Below are 22,508 nucleotides of genomic sequence, written 5' to 3'. Positions count from 1 at the left end.
TTCATGTGTATAAAGAATTTTGATCATGTCTGCCCCATCATTCCCACCTCTCACTACTCACAGACCTCCCTCTTTTATTTATTCATTTTTTTTTTGTTTTTACGAGACAGGGTTTCTCTGTATTGTTTCGGAGGCTATCGGTCCAGCCTGGCCTCAAACTCACAGAGATCTGCCTGCCTCTGCCTCCCAAGTGCTGGGATTAAAGGCGTGCACCACCACTGCCCGGCTACTTACTCATTTTTTAAATAGTAGATTTTTATGATGTTTAAAAATGAATGACTCATGATAGCAATAAAAATGTTAGGAATACGACCTTGGTTTCTTTGCTTTCACTCCTGCCATGCCTGGAAAAAGGAACAAAACACAAAGAATAGTTGAAAATTGTAGACCCTTGCTGAGACTGATTCAATTTCATGTGCATTTCCCTAGTCCTCCCTGGGCACAGCAGAGACCTTATCTGAAGTTCTGCATCATCAGTATCATGACCTTCATCTTCATCCACTCATACACCTCATACACCTCATACAATTAGACTACATTGTCCTCATTTTCTTAGTAGGTACATTGTGCTGCAGGCTCATATGAAGTCCCCAAAGAAACTCTCTGGAATTAAGAGAGAGAGAATGGAGTATTGGAGTATCTGCATTTGACTTCACTTATGATGGGTAGTTAACATGAACTGGTGATCAGAAAGAGAAGGATGTTTTGTCTCTTTTTAGTGAATTTATGTTGCCACTCGGTGAATATGATTTATTCTTTATAGTGATTTTTGAGCCCTGGAGAGAAATGCGTTGGACTCAAATACAGTGCATGCATTGCCATCTTTTGAAAATTGTAGTATTTCAACTGTTTCCTTGGAAAAATTTCCCCTCTGCTTAATTTCTTCAGCATGACTATTTCTGCCATGACTATAAAGAGGAAATCAGGAGCTTCTAGGCACAATGATAGGCTTCTAGCTTGCCATACAAGAAGGCTGGAGCTGCATTTTATTGAGGTCTAAACTTTATAAAAAGAATCTTTTTGTTACATTTTGTGTGTGTGTATATGTGTGTATAGGAGTATGTAGGTAGGGGTGTGTATAGGTGTATGTGTAAGTGTGTATATGTGTGTGCAAGTATAGGGGTATATGTAGGTTTGTATATGTGTGTGTGAAATGTGTGTGTAGGTGTGTGTGTGTGTGTGTGTGTGTGTGTGTGTGTGTGTGTAGGTATGCATCCCATAGCATGCATGCGCAGATCAGAAGATAATTTCGAGAATGGTATTGAACTCAGGTCCTTACGTTTGCTGGCAAGAGCTTTTATCCACTGTGTCATTATGCTAGATCCCATAAAAGGATTTTGTTTTTTATCCAAGCACTCAGGGAATTAAAGTAGGATTGTAAATTCAAATCCAACCCAGAGTACATAAAGAACTCCTGCCTTAAAGTAGAGGAAACAAAAAAAGATTCATTTTTATTTATGCTTCTGTGGAATATCAGTTACGGAACACGTTACCACTGACTGACTTAAGACTGTGGAAGGTGAAGTATTAGGTAGATAGTAGAATATAGTCAACTGGAACTTAGTAGAGGTATCTAGGATGAGAAAGTCACTGCGTAAAGGCCATCAACGATACAGGGCCACAGGGAGTGAAGTATAAGGTGGTTATATACAGAGACATTTCCCAAGACCTGGGGGTACTCAGGTGCCTACATATCCACTGTGAAGGCTGAGGAGATCCTGAAGATGACATAGCTAGAGACAAAGTGAAGGTAATGTCCTGGGAGCTGAGAGGTAAGTGTTTCTGGTTTTTCCTTTCGCCCTGTGAATTCTCAGACTTTAAGTCAGTCTGTTGGTTCTATGGGATCCCAAGAACTCTAACTTATAAGAATTCTTGTTTCCTCCAAGAAAACTCTGAACTAGATTGAGACTAACTCTCCCCCAAGTTCTGTTGCCTATGACACAGTTGGAAGAACTACATTACTTCAGGGTCATGGGTCCTCATTTCTTAAATCAGCTCCACTTGGTGCCTACAGTCACTGTGCAATTGTAACAGGCCATGACCTCATTATGCCCTGGCTAGCAAAGGTTCAGGGACGTCAGAATCCACAAAGACCTCTATAGGGGGCCTGGGGTATGGCTTCCCAATAAAGCAAATGTTTAGTGCCTGCAAGCACTACAAAATCACAAGTGAGTGCCCTGCAGGTTGCTGGATCAGCATGTAAGGAAGGTGATTTGGTCTAGCTACTGTTTTCTTCTTGGAGAAACCAAGAAACTGAGCTGTGATGCACATGCCAAGGAATCATGAGAAACAATTATGGCTGATAAACTTCTCAAAAGCCATCTCTCATGGAACACATCACAACACCCCTCAGTATATTATGTGAAAAGATGACAACATCTAGAGTTTCAGAATTATTATGACTCCTTTTCTTTGAAAACTTCAATCTATTAGCCCCTAAAGTGATATACAGATATTGATTGGATCTTTCCCTAATTAAGAGCATGTGTCTTTCTATTGTCATACATTATAGCTGTGACACTGCTTTCACACCCCCTAATGTACTAGGATACAAACAGGGAAGGGAAAATAAGAAGAGAGATTTTGGATTATTTGATCATTCATACTTTTATTTTTTTATAGCGATCTTTGCCAATTCCTAACAAAAATAAATAAAAACTGATAATAACTTGTAAGTTACAGTCTCTTTCACTTTCTTAAGGTACACAGCTATCAAAGCTGATATTACCAGCAAACAAATTGATACAATTCAGTACCCTGATAACATTCATAATCAAATAAGTTTGAGGGTGAACACAAATACAACTTTATGTTCCATTAGAATCTTTAATGGAAGCTTTATATCAGAGTGCCTCTTCAAGCCTACAAAGTGCAATTACAGAGTACAAAATGACAAAAGAAAAAATACACTGTATTACATTCAGCAGCATCAGGTTTGAATAGCAGGGATCTTAGATATATGTATTCTTCAGTTAAAACTTTCAAATGTACCCCAGAAATGCTCCCCTTCTTCCCACAACATTAGAAAAATTAGAAAATATTGAGCAGCAAATAAAACTTGTTTCAAAAAATCTGACAGAAGTTGAAGCAAAAATGACAAATTTGCTCTGATAAAAAATTTGACGGCAACTTTACTGTTTACTGACTGAATGAAGTCAAAAGTAGACACTTGGTCATGTCACATATTTGCTAGGTAAATAATTGGTATCTTTCAGCAGTTGAATTTAATTAGCTATCTTCTCAAGGACTCAAAAATAAAATATTTAGCTTTTCCCATTGATTGACTCTTGACAGATAGGGTAGGGTGAAAAGATGTAAGAAAACTAGAGTTACAATGTGGGATGGAGGCGTTATGTAGTAGAAGACTAAAATTTTAAGGTTAAACTTCAGTGTTGAGTAAGAGCATAATGTCTTTGCTTACAGGATACATTTACTGGGTTACTAGGTAGACTTGGTGGGAGACTGTAAATTATATAATTTTGCATCTAGAATTGCTTTGGTTCTCAATACAGGCTATATATAGCCTTGATGATGCCCCAGTGTGAGTGTGTGTGTGTGTGTGTGTTTGTGTGTGCACAATACACTGAGAGATATGTATGACACATGAATTGATTGTAGTCTTTTTATGCTTCCTTAGCATAATCCTTTACTAAAACAATGAGTTTTTAATTGCTGTGTTCACCCAAAACCTGTAATCTCCATCATACTTTTTTCATTATTAATATGCTTTTATGGGACCACAGGTGTAGCACGAAAGTAGTGTTTACACAACATGGTTAAGGCTCTGAGTTTTAGTCCCAGATTTGATATCAAAACAAAAATATATAAGATATAATTCTTTCCTGAAATATTTTCAAAAACATCCAAAAATATGCAAAGCTACCCCAAACTTCTTGCATCAAGTTATGTGGTGGCTTCTGTAAATTAACTGGCTGTATTGTAGCCCAGTCTTTGATGAGCTTTATACTTTTATCTGGAGTAGCTAAGGTCACTTAAATTAGGCCAGCCTTCTTTATATCCAGTTGGTATCAATGGGATTTAAAATGTGTTCTTATACAGGACCTTAGACTTTAGCTAAATAAAATGACAAAGAAATATGCTTTTAAGCCGGGCGGTGGTGGCGCACGCCTTTAATCCCAGCACTCGGGAGGCAGAGGCAGGCAGATCTCTGTGAGTTCGAGGCCAGGCTGCACCGACAGCCTCCAAAACAATACAGAGAAACCCTGTCTCATAAATACCAAAAAAAAAAAAAAAAAAGAAAGAAAGAAAAAAGAAATATGCTTTTAAATGTCACCGACTTTCATTTCCCTTTCTTTTTAAAAGTGAGTATGTTGGTCAATACTGAAACAAATGGCTGTAATTCTGCAAAGTGTGGAGCTTGTGTCCTGGACCATGTATCCAGGAATGCATGTGTACATTGCTTATTTTATCTGCTCCTCTCCCTCATAGTAAGACCAGGACTATTGATGGGAGCTGTGTGAACCTTCCAGGATTTTGCATGAGTGACACCGTAGGACAGCAATGTTTTCTTCCCTAGCATTCTGGAGGTCAGAGGCAACTCATGATGGTTCTGTTGCCCAGGCACATGCCAGGAAAAAGTCGGAGGAAGGATAGACCCTCCCTGACCTGGTATGTGTTCCAGTCTCCACCTAAGGTTGAGCATTCGGTTAGGCAGCCTCCCAGGAAAGGCAAAGGTGTGCCAGCAGGGACTCCTGAGGCAACTTCACAGGATAGTCTAGTGACTCACTAAAACCTATAGGCTGAGAGTGGAGAACAACCTCTCTCTTTCCATAACAGCAAACAAATGACAGCAAAAAGGTCAAGATTTCATCTTAGCTTCCATGGGAATGCACAGTTAAGTCTAAAATTTAAAAAGCTTTCAGATGCCTTTTTCCTTTAGAAAAATACACTGTGATTTATTTTTCCCATATTTTCCTCACTTCCTGTATTTGGATTTATGTTTTTAAAACATAACTTTAAAACCTGAAATAAGATATAGACTGAACTATTTGTTAGTAAAAATTCTTTTGAAACTAGGTATGGTAATGTGGGTCTATAATCCCAGAACCAGGGAGGCTAAGGCAGGAGAATTACCATGACCTTGGAACTAGTCTGAACTAAAGAGTGAGACTCTGAGTTAAAAAAGAAAAATAACAACAACAATAGCAAAACAAAAGCAAAAGTAAACAAACAAAACCTCTTGAATAAAAAATTAAGAAGTACATTTGTATATTAGCCAAGATCTGACTAGCATTCTGTTGTATTTTAAATGTATGATTAATTTGATTTTGGATTCTGATTTAATCCTATAATTCGTCAGTAAATTCCCTATAAAAATAAATAATCTAAAATGGAATTCAAATTTTCTTCAAATGTAGATTTGCTGACTGATATTCAACAGTCACTTCACATAAATGATACACTCTACATACATGGAATGCCCATTGTTCAGGTAGTTTAGCACAGGGGCTTGTCCTTTATCCCCTCTAGGCACATCTGGACCACATAGCAGGGATGCTGAAGAGACATCCTCTCCAACACTGGTTGGCTCAAGTGTGTGGTGGGAGGCACACAAGTTCCGTTTACCTCCCCTTCTTATTACTGTTTTAATACATGAAGCAGTGGTGCCAATGCCTGTGCCAAGCCATGATATAGTCAAGTCAGTTATCACAAGTCTGAGAAGTAGGAAATAAATGACTCACACGATTGATTTGACCATACTTCACTTGCAACAGACTGGGCACTGCTCACTTGAAGTACTGCACCAGCTTACTGAGCTTGGATGCTTTTCAATAAAGCATTTAACTCAAGAAATTATTACAAAAATATCAATTTTCTTTTGATATTAAATATTTTACATATAATATATTAGCAAATAGTCTGTCAAAAAATAAAACACTTTCCAAATGTATTAAAAATATACAGTCGTTGACCTAACACATGACCCAACATAAATACTATTAATAAAGTGAAATATTAACATTAATCAGGAAAGCTATGCATCCTGGTTCATAATTTGAGGGTGACGCTCAGACTTGTGGCACCGCTGGGTCTCCAGAGGTCACTCTCTCGTATTCCTTCTTTGATTTCTTACTTTTCCTATATTTGTACCTAGAAAAACACCAGAAAGGAAGCAGCACTGTAATTAACAGACATAAAAACAAACTCTGAAACAAATACATGGAATCCAAGAGCACATTAAGAAAGGCACCCAATCAGGCAGTGGTAGTATACACCTTTAATCCCAGCACTCAGGAGGCAGAAGCTCCTGAGGTGGATCTCTGAGTTCAAGGTCGTCCTGGTCTACATGGTTAAACAGTTAGCACCATGAAAGGGTTTCTCTAAGAGCTTAACATGAGCACAAAGATGTGAACTGACAGGAGGAATTCGCCAACATCTTTTTCTATCAGTTTCTTTCACCAGTATTCAGTTCTGTTGCATCTACTTAGATTCATATAGCCTGAATGGATCTTCTAGTGAACCTTGAATCACCCCTAGATTACATCTGAAACCTGACACAATGCCAAAGCTCTATAATACCTGTTATACTATGTTGTTCAGGCTCAGTACAGACACTATTTTCAAATTCTAATTAGGAAAGTATTATCATCGGATGGTTAATTAGAATAAAATCTAGATAAAATCTAGTTCTAAGACCAACTTCAAACTAAGAAGAATAAACTGGAAAGATTTTTATGGGTGCTATTAACTATTCATACTGTTTCACAAGTCCTGTCAAATTAAAAACCTTGACAAATTTAGTTATATTTCTTTTCAGTTACCATTTTGTAATAATATCCCTGTAGGGGTGAATTCTAATTATTATAGTATGAAACTTTCAAGCTGTATTTTATAAAGAAATGGATATTCCTTGCTTTGACATTTATATGCACATAAGCAGGAAGTAAAAGTTAGTAATTTAATGACCCTGGGTGTAAAGCAGAAAAGCATTTTTGTAAATACCACAGTGCAGATCCCATCTTATTTCTCTCATACTATGTTTAGATTTCAACCAGTTTATAGGTCTGTTACTGGGTAGTTTTAAAAACAATAGGATATTAAGCTAACTGGCTTACCATCTGCAGAAATAGTATATGGATCCAGCGATTATGACAAGGAACAGGAGAATAACAATCACTGTCAGTGCAACGTATTCTTTGCTCAGGGGTTTGTGGACGGTTAGAAAGAAGTGTTCACACCGGACGCCAGTATAGCCCACGTCACATCTTTAAAAAAATGCAAAGAAAATCAATTATTTTAAAATGAAGTCATGTTATGAGTTAGTGTTAGAAGAACTACATTTTCACTGCAATAGAAGAAACCAGCAAGATTTGTTTAAAGCTACAAAAAGGAATTCAAAAATTGAGCTCAGATTTGGGCCAACAGACTGCAATGGCAAAAGGACAATATGAAGGGACTGCTGAGGTACTGGTCATCTAGAACGGTTTAGTATATAGATATGAGACTTGCTGTTGTTATTCTAATTAGTAGGATTATTCTTTTTAATTCATTTATTTAATTTAGAAGCAATCTTATTTTACATAGCAATCCCAGTTCCCTCTCCCTCCCATCCTCCTATTCTCCCATTCTCCCTACCTTCCCCCCCATCCCATCCCCATCCACTCCCCAGGGAGGCTGAGGCTTTCCATGGGGAACATCAAAGTCTGTGACATCATTTGGGGGAGGGCCTGGGACCTCCTTTGTTTATCTGGGCTAAGAGAGTATCCCTCCATGGGGAATGGGCTCCCTAAGTTTATTTGTACCCTAGAGATAAATACTGGTTCCACTGTCAGAGGTCCCATAGACTGTCCAGGCCTTCTAACTGACACCCACATTCAGGGGGCCTGGTTCTGTTCAATGCTGGTTCCCTAGCTTTACAATTGGGGTCTGTGTGCTCAAAGCAATGGCTTGTAGAGAATTTCAATAAAGGTAGAGCTGTCATTGAAGTAAGAGGGGAAGCATCTGAAGTTTCCCTCACTATTGTGCACCCCAAATTATCTGTCCAGATTGAAATACTGTATTTTCTCTCTAATTTCAACAAAATAATAAAGGTTTTATATTATATATAAAGCACATTTCAACAGCCCATAAAAACATAGTAATTACATATAAAAGGAGAGGAAAGTGTAGACTTCGGGACTGTCATCATATGCTCGTTGGAGTCACTTACCTGCAGTAATTGTCACTCATGTCCACCAGGTAGATGCACTGTCCGTGCAAGCAGTAGCCATTCATGTCAGAGCTACACTTTGTAATTGACACTTGTGCCACACGGGGATTGTCTTCCATCTGAACTGTGAAGAGAACAGAAAGATGAATGGCTTGTGTCGTGGGACCCCCAAGTGCATAATTATCCTTTAATAATAATAACCTCTATGAAACTTCAGCAGACAGGTCAGAGGTCAGCAGTGGAGTTACTCTGCTTTACTACATTTCTCCAGCCTAACAACAAACACCTGAACACACAGCAGGCCCCCAAACAATAAACAAACACCCGAACATACAACAGGCTAAAAAACACTACTCGAGGATATAATTTTCAAAAGACAGGCAGACAGAAAATTATCCAAAGAAAAACAAACAAACAAAGCAGTGGTGGAGGGAGGCTAACAAAATTCCAGAGACCTTGGTGGTGATGGACAGGGAAGAAGAAGATAACCTAGAACTGTATTCAGCCCAGACCAAAGCACAGAGCGGTCCCTTGGGGAAATAATGACTGCCCATCATTCATCTTTGTATTTCCTCCTTAACAAGATGCTAATTCACCCCAAGCACTCCATCGATGTTTCCTAGACACTATGACTGAGGTGGAATTAGAACATTTGTTCCTCTGACATGCTGCATCTATCAAGAAAACGTACTGGGTATGAAGTGTACACTTTCCTGTTCTTCATGGGAATTGTCCCTTCAAATGTTCTCCAGTAATGACTTTATACTAAATATGCTTTTCCTTATTAACATTCTAAAACTCATTTTTTTAAATCTATAGCCTCATGTCTTAACTTTCTTCCATCTTTACTCCTTCATGAAATTTCTCTGGATCTCTAGTTAATTATAAGGTTAAAAATTGATACAGCAGGCATTGCTTCCTTTTGCTTCATTAGCATGTGTTTATATTTACATTTTATTTACAAATGTGTAAAACTCTGATGCTGCTTTCATGACCTCAAGCTTACCTAAAGCTGTGCAATTGTCTTCCGAGTCTCCTGGGATGCATGATGGAATCACGGTTGTGCTGATAACACCTTGTAGAAGGTGGAAACCTAGTCATACAAGATAAAATACATAATTAATGCCCCAAGAAAAGAACTTTCACTAAATTTCTACAATGAGAAGTGTTGTTTTAAGAAGTTAGTTCATCAAAGTGATAACAGAAAAAGTAATTTTTGGAAACATATAATTGAAAATAAGTGCTCCCTCTTATAAATAGGTTTTAATTTACAAAATATAATATAGATAAAATGAGAATACTGCTGCCCTTTATGTTCATGGGGATTAGCTCTATCATCCCTCACAGATACCTAATTTGCAGATGTTCAATTCCCTTTTACAAACTGGTATAGAATTTGCATATAACCTGAGTGTGTCTTGTGTCTCCTAGTGTACTTCAAATCATCTCCAAATTACATCTAAAACCCAATACAATGCAGATACTATATGATACCTATTATATTGTGTTGTTTAGGTTCAGTATAGACACTATTTTCAAATATTTGAACTCATGGATACAGGCGGAGCATCAGTATGTCTTATCTAATACAAGAAGAAACTGATGAACCATGACAAGCTGTGCAAGCCCTAGCATTTAGTTTCTGTCAGCACAAAGAAATTGAAACAACTGTCTCATTCAGGAAAAAGATAAATGTTGGAAATTAAGCATCATAATGACTCAAGCCATGTCTGAATTGTATAGAAAACATGATAAGAACCTTCTAATTATATACCAGTTTATGCAAGAGCATTTTGCCTCTCCTGTTTAATCTTTGTGTATTTGCATTCCAACCCTCTTTCTGGCCTGTAGGAGTTACTATTATATAGTCAATGCCTATGCTGGTAGTAGTAGCAGCAGCAACAATTGACAAGTCTCATACATGAACTGTGTAGAGGCATTGTTCTGTTCATTTTATCCTCACTCTTTCATGCTCTCAGCAATGCTAAGGAAGGCACTATTACCTCTATCAGACAGAAAACAAAACTACAGAGCATGAAGAATTTAAATAACTTCTCCCAAGGACGCACATTAAATGGGCCACATGATTGGATTTGGAAATGAGCAACAATGCTTGATTATAATGAACATCACATGCAGCACACTAGACTAAAGCAGGGTCCTTTTTTGCATTATGGACAGGCAAAGGAATGGTAAAATGAAAATGGTGTGAGAAAATTTGATCTGCATTACTTGGACACACACAAAAAAATCACTCCCCCAACTCTCAAGTTTTCTTACAGAGTTTTAGGGAGACTGAAATGGATTTTTTTTTTCAGAAATGCCTCATGTATCAGAGATTCCCATAAATATTCCCAACAGTCAATGTCGAGCCTCTAGTTTGAATAAACTATCCAGGTAGTGCCCTCTACTGGTTTATAGTTAGATTATAAATCCCTATAATTAGGCATTTAAATGCATTTAATCCATATTAGTAATATTTTTTTCTTGATCAGAGGAACTTTGAACTTACTAACCAAATTTCATATGACAGTGTTCCAAATGTTAAGCACAGATCAACATCAAAGTCAGCCTCATGGTTTCTGCTACCATGTTTTAAACTTGGCCCAACAATCCTGCTCATGCTAAAGAGTTGTATGCACCCCAAATGAGACCAGTGTATGCTAATTAAATGTCTTTACAACATCAATTATCAAGTCACCACAGAAGACAACCCCTAAGGCACCAGTTTCATATTCTTTCAGTAGTTTGAAACCACTGAAAACTTTAGGAGCAATCATTCCCCAGTCACATGTCTCCATGCAATATAAATTGCTTTTATAGGCCAAATTTAATCTTTCTTAAATGACCAAGAAGAAGAATAAAAGACTGATGTCTGAATTGCACTGTCAGTTAAACCTAGATGCAAACTGTTTTCCATGTGGATGTGATCTGGTGGAGGAGCTAGAGTCCAGTTTTTCTCTACAGGTGAAATATTTGTCTTTGTAGATTACAGAATGTTCAGCCCAGGGTGTGCCTCCATGAGCCTTGGCCTCCCCTAGCCTGTGACGCTTGTGTGGAGATAGTCCATTGCTCGGGACAGTTTTCTGTGAGACTTGCTATGTTAATCCACTGGCAGAATATTTTGCAGATTAAGTCATAAATAATCATATTAAAGTTTGGGATCTATCATAGTGCTCTATCATATCCAGGTATGATCAGTGAACAGCAAAAACAGATCTGCATCATCTATCTTAGTACACAGCTGAACCGATGTAAAACAGGGGTCTTCACTGGTCCTTAGGTGTGCCTGTTGCAAGACTTTGCAGACTGAAATAGAGTAGTAAATGTGGTGATTAGAAGGTTGAAAAGCCCATAACCAGAGGTTTGTGAAATCTACTCCTGTTGCTTTTGCGAAACATTTTTCCATTGAGAATTGAACCTAGAGCATTGTCCATATTAGGCAAGCATTCTACCATTAAAATACAACCCCAGCCCAGTAGTTACTGTTATAAAGTTATACAGGGTAGGGATAAGTCCTAGTGTCATAACCACTCAGTTCCTTAGTCTCACGTTTTTCATTATTTTAGTGGGTTTGTGTCTCACAATCTATGGTTCGACTGCAAATATTTTACTTAGTTTTTTGGTCCCTTACAAGGATTCCCGCTAATAAAGTAATTCACTAAGTTAATTTTTTTATGATAATGTCTGTCTCAAAATCTGACATGGTGGCAACACTGACCCTGGTTGCTAAGATGCTGAGGAAGTCTGTGCGAGGTGACATAGGTAGAGGACCTATGAAACTGGTGCTCATAATTTCAACTTCACTATGAAAAACAAAGACCACAGTCGCTTCAGGGATTCTCATCTGGGTCACAGCTCCAGGTGGGTTTAGGAACGTGGTGCGCCCTGTTCATCTTTCCCTTCACCTTTTGGGGTTGCATCTCAGTGAAATCTCAAATATGCCAGCAGGAAGCGGAGCCACTGACTCACAGGATGCAATTCGCCTCTTCCCTGTGAGTCAGGGCCCAACCCACTCCCTGAAGCAATGATGGGGACCGTGCGTGTGCGTGGGAGAGTCTGAGTATGATCACCGGAATGGGGATAACCCTGACTGCCGTGAGTCCTGGAGTGCCAGCACCAGTTGCCCAACAGTCAAGCAGAATATCCGACACAGAAAATGTCCTCATTGCCTATAGATTTTTTCTGACCCGCTTCCTAGTGATGACACTGGGGGTGAGGGTTGAGGTGGGGAGGAGGGAGGAGGGAGGACTCTTCTAGAAGACCAATAGAAAGGAATTAGGTATTCCGTGACTGGCAGAGAAAAAAAAAACACCTTAGCAAAATATTCCCAAGCCTCAGGCAGAAAAATAACTTCTTTAAAAAACAATCAAGCAAATAAAAACGGTCCAAAACAAATGATGTTGATGAATGAGAGGTGTTCACCTTCTTTTCCCAATGAAATCTTTCAGAATATGTAGACCAGAACAGCAAACTCACTATGAATCACGGTATTTGCTTGGCCCAAACAGGTAACCGAATCCGCTGTGAATCTCTTTCCCATGCTTACACTCGCTGGCCTGCTCTAGAACTGTTAGGTTTTCTACCTTCTTCCAAGGTTTGACTATAGAATTTCTTGGTAACAGTTGACCTATGGCATTGTGTGTGCTTAGAAGACACGAAGGCAGTAAAGGTGCATTTCTTTGTGTTTTAATCTCACTGTTTGATGCTTTGTTTTATCTTGGTTAAAATAATACAAAAAATCTGTCCAATCAGGTCATGAAAAGATCTACTCTCTGTACTTTCAAGAAACAATCTATATTCCAGACATTATGCATGTGTATGTATATATACAAGTGTGTGTGTGTGTGTGTGTGTTAACCTTGTCTTATACACTCTGTTCCTACAATATTTAGTTAGTGTCATTATATTTAAGCACCCATTAAAGGTAAATATAAGAAAAAACACCTATATTTCAGATAAAAAAGCACAAGAGATTGATATAATACAGATATAAAAATATTTACTTTAATTTTTAGTTTTAAAAGATCCAACAAATTTTCCTTGGCAAGTGGCAAGGAATGATTTAATGTGCCATTTTCAACAGTATGCATTAATATTTGTTCCATAATTTAAGTAGCAACTTCTAAACCATACTTTAAAGTGTTTATGTATTTGAGTTTTCATATGATATACTAAAGCAATTCAAATTAAGAATGAGTCTAAATATACAGGAAAAATCAAGTGCTGTACCTGGTAAATAGTAGAGATCCTCATTCATAGTAAAAGTGTTTCCACTATGAAAGAAAATGAGGGGAATGTTGGATAAGGTGTAAAACATTAATCTTGGTGTTTGGGAATTTTATGACTTAGAATCCTAAAGATCAGACATGGTTCTCCTAATAGCTGGAAATGAATCTGCAGAGTGTTATTTTAATTCTATTGAAATTTTTTTCCTTAAAATAATCTAACATGGGCAGACATTTGCAAATGTGCTTCCTTCCATCTTGTTTCTACCTTCATTGATTCAAAGCAGAGATGTAAATCTTTAATTTTGAAACAGAAGAATCATAAAGGATCAACAGTTGGATTCTGGTGTTTGTCATTTGATGTCTTTTTATTGTAGTCACAGTTATGCCTGAACCCTAGAATAGTTGAGGACATTTCTAGACATATGCTAACCAGTTTGCTTCTTCTGTAGATGCTGGATGCCAAACATGAATTTCTTCACAAGGACAAATCTTTAATTAGTGAACAGGTGCAAGCTCACACACACCTGCATTTGCATCCATATGCATGAGAGAGAGAGAGCATGCACACACACAGGAAAATGATTATAGACAAAGTCACTTAAACACCCTATTATGTTGTTTAAAGGAGGTTTAAAAGATAAGTTCTCTTCATGTAGCTCAATCAGTCCTCAAACTTTCAACCCCCCACCCCGGTCTATTGAGTTCTTGGAATACAGGCATGTGCTACTGTCCCTGGTCATGAATGGGTCCTTTTAAAAAGTCTTGAAGGTAATTCATTTTCAACCAGAGAACTTACATGATGTAAGTGCATAATGGAAGATTCCACCTTCATAAAGATGTAGTTTGTGAATGTACAGAGTAGGTTTGCACTGGAGAACTTGACTTCAGTGAGAGACATATACACAAGGAGGGTTAGCTATAAGAGGAGAAAGGCAGCTCACCACATGCTGCTTTCTAGTTGATTACATGTATGAAATGATATTTAATTAACACATATCAAAAAACATCCTGAGTGAGGTAACCCATACCAGAAAGACAAATATAGTATGCACTCACTCATAAGTGGATACCATACACAAAGCAAAAGATACCCAGCCTACAATCCACAACCCCAGAGAAGCTAGAACTCTTCCAGAAACACATGAAAGCAGATGCAGAAATCCACAACTAACCATTGGGCCAAGCTCCTGGAGTACAATAAAAGTGAGGAGGGGCAAAAATATGAACAAAAGAATCAAGACCATGATGGGGAAATCCACAGTATCACCTATCTGAGCTAGTGAGAGATCAATGACTTAGGTCTGTCTGAAAAATGGGGAACCTGCATAAGACTGAACTAGACTCCCTTAATATGGGTAACAATGGTGGAGGTGGAACAATATATGAGGCAACTGGCAGTGGGTCCAAGATCTAACACTAATGCTCAAACTGATTTAGTGGAGCCCATTCTATATGGAGAGATACCTTGTCCAGACTAGACACAGGGTTGTGGGGGATTGGAAAGGAGCCTTAGTCCTGCCTCAACAAGATGATGGAACAAACTCAGTAGACTTCCTCCGGGAGGTCTTATCCTCTCCAAGGAACAGATGGGAGGTGAGATGGGGAGGAAGTGGGGAAAACAGGAAGAGAGGAGAGAGGGGGAACTGGGATTGAAATGTAAAAAATAAATTGATAAAAGACTAAAGAAAAAAAAAGAGAACTTTGTATTTGGGAGACTTTGAACAAGACAGAGAAAGAAAGAGATGTAGTTCCTGTACTTCATATCAATGGAGTTCCATACCTAGGGCAAAGATAAAGAAAGCAGGGAGTACATGAAGAAAGCTAAGTATCCAATTAGAACATATCAAGTTTACAGTACCCTTATATGAGCAGAAAATAGTCAGGACAGAAGATTTGGGTCAATTGTGAGTGAAGGCATCAAGGAAGGACTTAGTGAGCAATTGGATTTGAGGCTGAAGGTCATACATCACCTATATATGTGTCTGGAGTCTGAAAAATACATATTCAACCAGAGTAAAGGAGTTTGGAAGGAGCTGGTGGCATCTATTTGAAAGTCAAATGAGATATTATTATATGTATGTAAAGCCTCTTACATATTCCAATTAAACAGTATGGATGAAAAATGGAAAGTTGGGGAATTATTATTAGAGACAGACAGAAATGGTCAAGGAAAGAGAAAAATAAATTGGAGGAAAGGGTTAGATTTAGTACTGTGATTGGGCAGGGGTGTAACAGGAAGAGCAGGGGCCACCTGTGCAATGACTGAAGAAGGCTCTCACAACCCCTGTGTGAATAGGATTCAAGTGCTGCTAAAACCAGCAAAGGACATCGCTGAGCTGATGGGTCTTTTGGTGCCAAGACCAAACAGGACTTTGCTCATGCACGGAACTCCCAAAAATGATTTTTAAAACACTAGAACTGATACCTAGATTACTACTAATATGAATGTTCTTTGTCTTGGTAATTCAATCTGTGAATTATGGTTGATAATAAGAGAATATTATTACCTCTTGAGATTAGTGGTTCTCAATCAGGGGCAATTTTATCAGCCAAGGATGTTTGACAAGGTCTAGAGGGGTTTCTGATTGTCACAGCAGGAGTTACTACTGACATCTAGTAGGTAGAATCCTGGTTTGCTGCTAAACACCCTGCAATGCTCAGATCAGTCCACCACAGAGAATTAGTCCAGTCTGAAATATCCTTCACCAGTCTCCCAAGATACAGGCTCCAGTTCTAGCTCCGTTTGTTTTATCCCCCTACTAAGAAATTCCTTATCTCTAGAAACAGAGAGCAGGGAGTGAGGGAAGTGCGATGTTTGATTAGATTACTCCTTACTTTCCTATTGGTTATCATTATTCAGTCTCATCACCGTTCAATACCCCCTTCTTCTTTTCCTTCCTCTCTTCCTCCCTCCCCCTCCCTCTGCTCCCTCTCCCTCTCCACACACATACTCTCACAGTACAGATGTACATGAAGTTGGGTAGACATATTATCTGTAACATAGTCTATAACAGAGAAACATGGATACAAGGTGTGGAGAATTATACTAAGCTTAATTGGAGCCAACATTGGATTTTCAGAAACTGTCAATCAATCTCAAGATATCTTGTGTCTCAAGTACATATCTAAACAATCACTGGCTAAATCAAAGTGTAGTGGTGAGAACTAGATAAGGCTTCAATCTAATTATGAACCCAGACAACACTGTTATTTAACATCACCTGTTACTTCCATTATGTCCCCGCTAAACCTGTTTAGATAGAGTCTTACTCTGAGGTATGATGAGATCAGCACCAGAGAAAGAGGTGGGCACCATGGCAGCATGTGTGCGGCATCACTAAGCCTTTCAATTAGAAGCACTGAGATTCTGTAAACATTAGCTGTGTATGTACACATAAGCTTACGAGTTAAAAACTTTCATATCTCATATTTAAAATTCACAATTTTGACCTAAGAGGCTGAGCACTGACATCGTTTTTTAGGAACAAATGTCAGATGATCTTATATATTAGAGATAGTATGCTAGTTAATTAAATCATTACATTAACCTAGAATGCAACTGAACTTTTAACTGCTTCATAACTAGACACCCAGTCTTACACAATCCATAATGCCAGAGGACACTGAGTCTATTGCATTGCCTCATTTAAAAAAAAAAATGTCTTAGGCTTGCATTTCCATAGCAAGGTGATGGCTGGCAGGAAGCCAACCTTCCCATTGTCTTCCAGTGCAATGTTCCTGACAGCAGTTACAGCCATATTAATAGACAATTTGCATACACCTATATTTAGAGTGCAAATGAGGAAGCCACACCTTCATTTACAGTCTTCTTAGAGAGGACTCCTCACATTTGTTTCTCTTCTCAGAAAATGGGAGATTCACAAAACTGGACAGAAAAATCCACAATTACACAGTTTCGAGGAATAAAAATATAAGACAACCTCTTCCTGCCTACCTAGATATATGTTTTGGAAAAATAAGAGGCAGAACATGAAGTCAGCTTCAATGACTACTTTATAACGAAGCTCATATCTAAGAATTATGTAGATAAAAATCTGAATATTATGTAAAAGGTCATCTTCCTTAGCCCAGGTTAAAAAGGATAGATATGTATTTTCTCTGCTCAGTTCTGCATCAGGAGAGGTCAGCAAGCCCACTTAGATGTACAAGCTTCACTTAGAACAGGTTCCAGGCCTTGGGGCAGCCCTAGTTAACACTGAAGTGTCTCTGTTAGAACCTGCTATTTTGATTATTCCCACTAGCCTTTGGACCTCACTAACTGCTTACAACTGCCAAAGAGTGACCTGGAAATTTGTTGTTTTCCCCAAGTCTCAAAGTCTTTGTAAGGTATTTGACTTTTCTGAGGCCTAGTGTCTGTATTTGTCAAAAGTGCACCATTGTATCTGGCCTTATTTAGTGAATTCTAGGGTAAAACAAAGTGATTGGGGTTTAAGATGCCTAACACAAAGCATGGCTGGTGTTCACCAGGCATTTGATAATAGCTGGCTTGTGTCCCACCTCCTGGATTTGGATTCCAGTACTGAACCAGACACTCCAACTATCTAAGATGCTCACGTGGCAAGACAATGCAGAAGACACCTGGGATACCTGGGCCAAAATCCAGATAGGGGAGTACGGCCAGCATGCTTATTGCCCAGGTGTGTCTTCTCAGGTTATTCCAAGAGATGTGTATATCATAAACTCTCTGGGCCAACAGACTGCAAGCCCATTGTCTTGCTGAGATTCTGCTCTCATCTCTTTTGAGAGAGACCATCTACTTTGCTTACTTCTCTCACCACATAATAAAGTCAGGCCAACTGTCTTCCCTCATGAATATCCTCAGAAACCCATTTCAAACATGAGTGAGAATGTATGACTTCAAATAGAGCATCTGTATGCATAACTGCAGAGGTCAAAACCCCGATGCCTCTTCCTATCTCTAGAAAAAAATCACAAGGTCAGAAGGCTAATTCAACTGTAAAATTACAGATTATTCAGAAAATCATCCCTAACTGGGCTGTTTCCATCTTTCACTTAAGGTCCATTAAACTGTAACTGTTAGTCAACTTAGACCTGACCTCTCTCAGCTTATCATCTATTTTGTAAGAGAACTTGGGTCAGTTTCTTTTTGCATGAAACAAGAGCACTGATATCAAACATTTATAAGATATAATAGCAGTTAGATAACTGACTGTATGTAGCTACTTAAGCTGTATGCATTGGGGATAGACTGTAGAACTTTACTCTCACAATCATAAACACACAGACATTCCACAATAGCAATAAAAGTCTGCTTCAATCTAAAATATCACTTTCCTTTGAGGGCCGAAGTCTCAGATTTCTAGACAATCTTTTTCTTTGGGGAAGGGCACACATTCTGACATTATAGATGGTCTTGCTCTTTTTTTCCTATATGCTATGGAATCAAACAATAAGAGCTGCATACCAGACTAGAGTGATACAATATAGAACTTCAAACAGGAACTTTTCTAGAGGCAAGAAGTATCTCAACAGACTGGGAAAACAGAAACTGACCTAGCTCATTTGGAAATGGGCTTGGCAGCTGATGAAATAGGTGAACTATAATTAAGTGCTGCAATAAAGGAGCTAAGCACTTTCATGACAACAAAAACACACACAACACACACGCACTAGGTGGGTAGCAACCAGGTCATTCATAGGCTCTTGCTGTCTCACATTAGAATATTCACCGAGATGTGTAGAACAGATACTTCCATTGTTCTGAGACACCTTGCAAGTGGGAAAAAGGTTTTAAAAAAAAAAAACCTACACCACTGTGACCTTTAGGTTCATTTCTAACTCGAGGAAGGCCGCCACCCTTCTGAGTTTATCCTTTTCACAGACACCTCAACACAAAGATGGCAAAGCTGCATTGTTTACAGTGACTCTCCTGGCAAGACATTCTTAACTCTGTTTTGGCAGAAACCACGGATCCAGTTTCTAGTTGGGTTCTTGCATTTAGATGTGTAAGTTCTAACTATGCACTTCATTAGGGCTCCCAACCCCTATAAGGTGTGTCGAAATAATTTAACTGTCACATCCTGCACAGATAGTGTGTCTCAGGAGCATTTATCTCATAGCAAGTTCAGGAAGCAGGGCCAGACTGGCAACTTTTATTTCCTTATTAAAATGTTTGTATATTGGGAAAGTTCATATATAGCTCTAAAATCATCTGGTGTTTAAGAAATTAGGGGAAAGTGATTAAATGAGATAAAGGGGAGAGAGAAACATATATATATATATATGTATATATATATATATATATATATATATATATTTAGAGAGAGAGAGAGAGAGAAGTTTACAATGGATCTCCCTGTCCCCTGTCCCCAAGAGGTAACTCAACTCAGAAAAGAAAACTACCAAAAAACAAAACAACAAACAAACCAAACAAAATGAAACACCAACAACAAAACAAACAAACAAACAAACAAAAAAACCCTACAGGCTTCTGGCAGGTAGCCTAGAGCTTTGCTTTCCGGACTCCCTGGGGGAAGGCAGGTACTGCTGGGGGGAGCTGCAGATGACACGTCTCTAGGCAGCTTCCTTCAGGACCTGCTGGGGTCTCCTGGGCCCCAGCGCCCTGCAGGCACATCCCAGAGGTCCCTGGTTGTAAACAGAGTCCTTTGCACAAAGGTCTCTAATGGGCTGAGACTGATCCAATCTCTACCTGCCACATCTCAAGAAAGTAAAACAGTATCAGAGAAGTTTTCCATACCTTTGGTGTTCTAAAATTGCTGCATTTTCAAAAGGAAAAACAAAACAAAACCCTTTTCAACTTTTTTTTGACCAGTAAAAGAGAGATTAATTCACTCAGAGCGTATGCCAGCAATGAATTTCTTGATGAAATGCAATTTTAGCATTAATCGGACACGCACCTCTCCAATCCTGCCAGCAGGAAAGACACTCACAGAAGTCATGCTCTTAAGACAGAGTGCACTTGAACCTGGTGGACAACTCTGTACTTGTCCTATGACAAATGCAAATACACGGGGGCTGTTCCCTTCTCTTTGCTTACCCAGGCAGAGCAGCGCCAGTACCCGAACGGCAGAGAGCGTCTCCATTCTCCTCTCTCTGTGCAGCTTTCAGCGTGAGGGTCAGCCGGCTGGATTCAGGAGCCTGCAGCTGAGCTGGAGCGGGACTGACCCAGGGACTGGATCCAAGCAAGTGTCTGTGACTCTGAGGCCGCCAGGCAAGTGAGCTCAACCGCCAGACACAGCGACCTTTATAAGTCTGGGGAGACGCTTCAGCACGCAAGGACTTACTAGCGGGCTGTCCAGAGTTTCCTAATTCCGGCTCCCGGGGGAGGAGTGGTGGCCGGCTGAGGACTGGCCAGATGTCATCCTCCCTCTCAGGAATACCTGAGAGGAGGGGTTTGAAGAATGAATGTCCTTCTAGTGAGCCTGGGACTACTCCCCAAATTTTTCCATCCTCCCTGTCTTGGACTCAAGCATGAGGAGGTGGGGAGCTTGGACCAGATGGGTTGGTTTGCTTAGTGGGGTCATCTACCGGGTAGTGGGTGGCTTTAGGTGCTGTGGGTGACTGTTGCAGTCAGGGCTGGTGTTTCCAGCACATACTTTTGGAGAACTGAGTGTGTGACTTGCCCATTTAGGGCTGGAATAACACCCTGTCTGGGAACATACTTGAAGCCTGTCAGCGGCTAGAGTGCTCTGTTCCTCTTCCAAAGTCGGGAAATGCCTCTCACCCTCACACCTGCCTTCTTCCTCAGGTCCTCAGCTTCCAACATGATTCTGACATTTATCACTTCAAAGTCTAGTAATTATAAACAAATACCTGTATTGTTTTTTGTTCTGTCCTATTTGCTATCTATCAGCAAATTGTTGAGTAGACCACTCCAAACTTTGCCTTAATCCAGCACTGCTTTATACAAACACCTTCAACGACTTCTCCGTGCCTTTGGGAGAAGACCTGTCTCAAATGTGAACAAATGTGAGTCCTTAGCTCAGCTCTCAAGGCTTTGTCAGACAAATGGGCTCACCTCTTCCAGGCTGGACAACTCAGCATGTGTCTGCTGTTGACGGAGTTGTACTTGGGGGAATGGGTGCCCTTCATGAGGAACTAGTCAGGTTTAGTCCATTTATCTCAAGGCTTGGGATGCTGATTCATAGAATTCTAGATCAGTCCTGAACTTCTAGTTAATCAACTTTTTACACTTTGACTTTTATTTGTAGTTCTTACTTTCACATCTGTCCATAGAGATTTGTGTTGTGTAGTTTTTGTTTGTTTGTTTTTCCTTTTTCCTTTTTGTTATATTCCTCCCGAGGGCTTAAGAATAATCAATTTTGCATGAGAACAGATTGTGATGGAAAATGGATTTTGAACAATTTTGGCTAATACCTTTCTTGATTTTTTTTCTACCTCGTCAGAAAAAAGGAGTATCTTTAATTTTTTTTTTGTTATTCTCTCTCCCTTCACTCAAGGCCTTTGATGTCCACAAACTTTGTTGTTGGAAGGAAATGTTGGTTCTTTTAGTGGTTAGGATTAGGAACATTGAATGGAGATCCCTGAATAGCCTGCTCTCTCTCTAACTTGGTTCACAAGTGAAGGAGAATTAATAGTAGCTAATACATGCAGAAGATAAGCAGTGTGTTTTCCACAGTGCCTAGAAAAACTTAATACTGCCTAAAAGTACCCACTCCTGCAGGCAAGCACCCTTTCTTAGGAGGTGGTTGGTCAATATTTATGACTTCAGAAGAATCCATGAACAGTAGACTAGAGATGGGCAAGCTTTCTCTGCTGATCCAAATCTGCTGGAAAGGCGAATAGCAGCAAGCTTGCTGGGATTTCTCTTGGACATAGCTATGAGTAAAATAATGTTGATAATGGGTTGTGGTTTTGTGAGCTATTGAAAGGAGTCACACATTCAGTAAACCAGAATTAGGTAAAGAGACTAGGTTACAAAGTGGCATTGGGCCTACAGATTAGAGCTGGAAATAAAAACAGCACAAGTGCTGGAAAAATAAAAGCAAAACACAAAAGTCATCAGCTCAGATCACCATCTTCTCATGGTGACTCGGGCAGGTACTTGCAAGAAATGCAAGATAAAGGAACTCATTGATTCTGGT

At 39.2% G+C, this 22,508-nt stretch overlaps 1 protein-coding gene across 1 annotated transcript; it reads right to left on the bottom strand.

Annotated features, from left to right (window-relative positions):
- Positions 1-4,267: 4,267 nt before the first annotated feature.
- Positions 4,268-20,742, bottom strand: Ereg (epiregulin). Its single transcript, XM_021226051.2, has 5 exons — positions 20,441-20,742; positions 9,177-9,263; positions 8,171-8,294; positions 7,077-7,226; positions 4,268-6,111 (listed from the first exon to the last, which is right to left on the bottom strand). Exons 1-5 carry the CDS (start codon positions 20,484-20,486, stop codon positions 6,030-6,032), a joined length of 489 nt encoding a protein of 162 aa, XP_021081710.1. The 5' UTR covers positions 20,487-20,742; the 3' UTR covers positions 4,268-6,029.
- Between the last annotated feature and the right edge of the window lie 1,766 nt (positions 20,743-22,508).

Source organism: Mesocricetus auratus, unplaced genomic scaffold, assembly GCF_017639785.1.
Source record: "Mesocricetus auratus isolate SY011 unplaced genomic scaffold, BCM_Maur_2.0 Super-Scaffold_100006, whole genome shotgun sequence".
NCBI lineage: Eukaryota > Metazoa > Chordata > Mammalia > Rodentia > Cricetidae > Mesocricetus > Mesocricetus auratus.
Note: the sequence above shows the minus strand (reverse complement) of the source record. Positions and strands in the feature narration are given on the sequence as shown.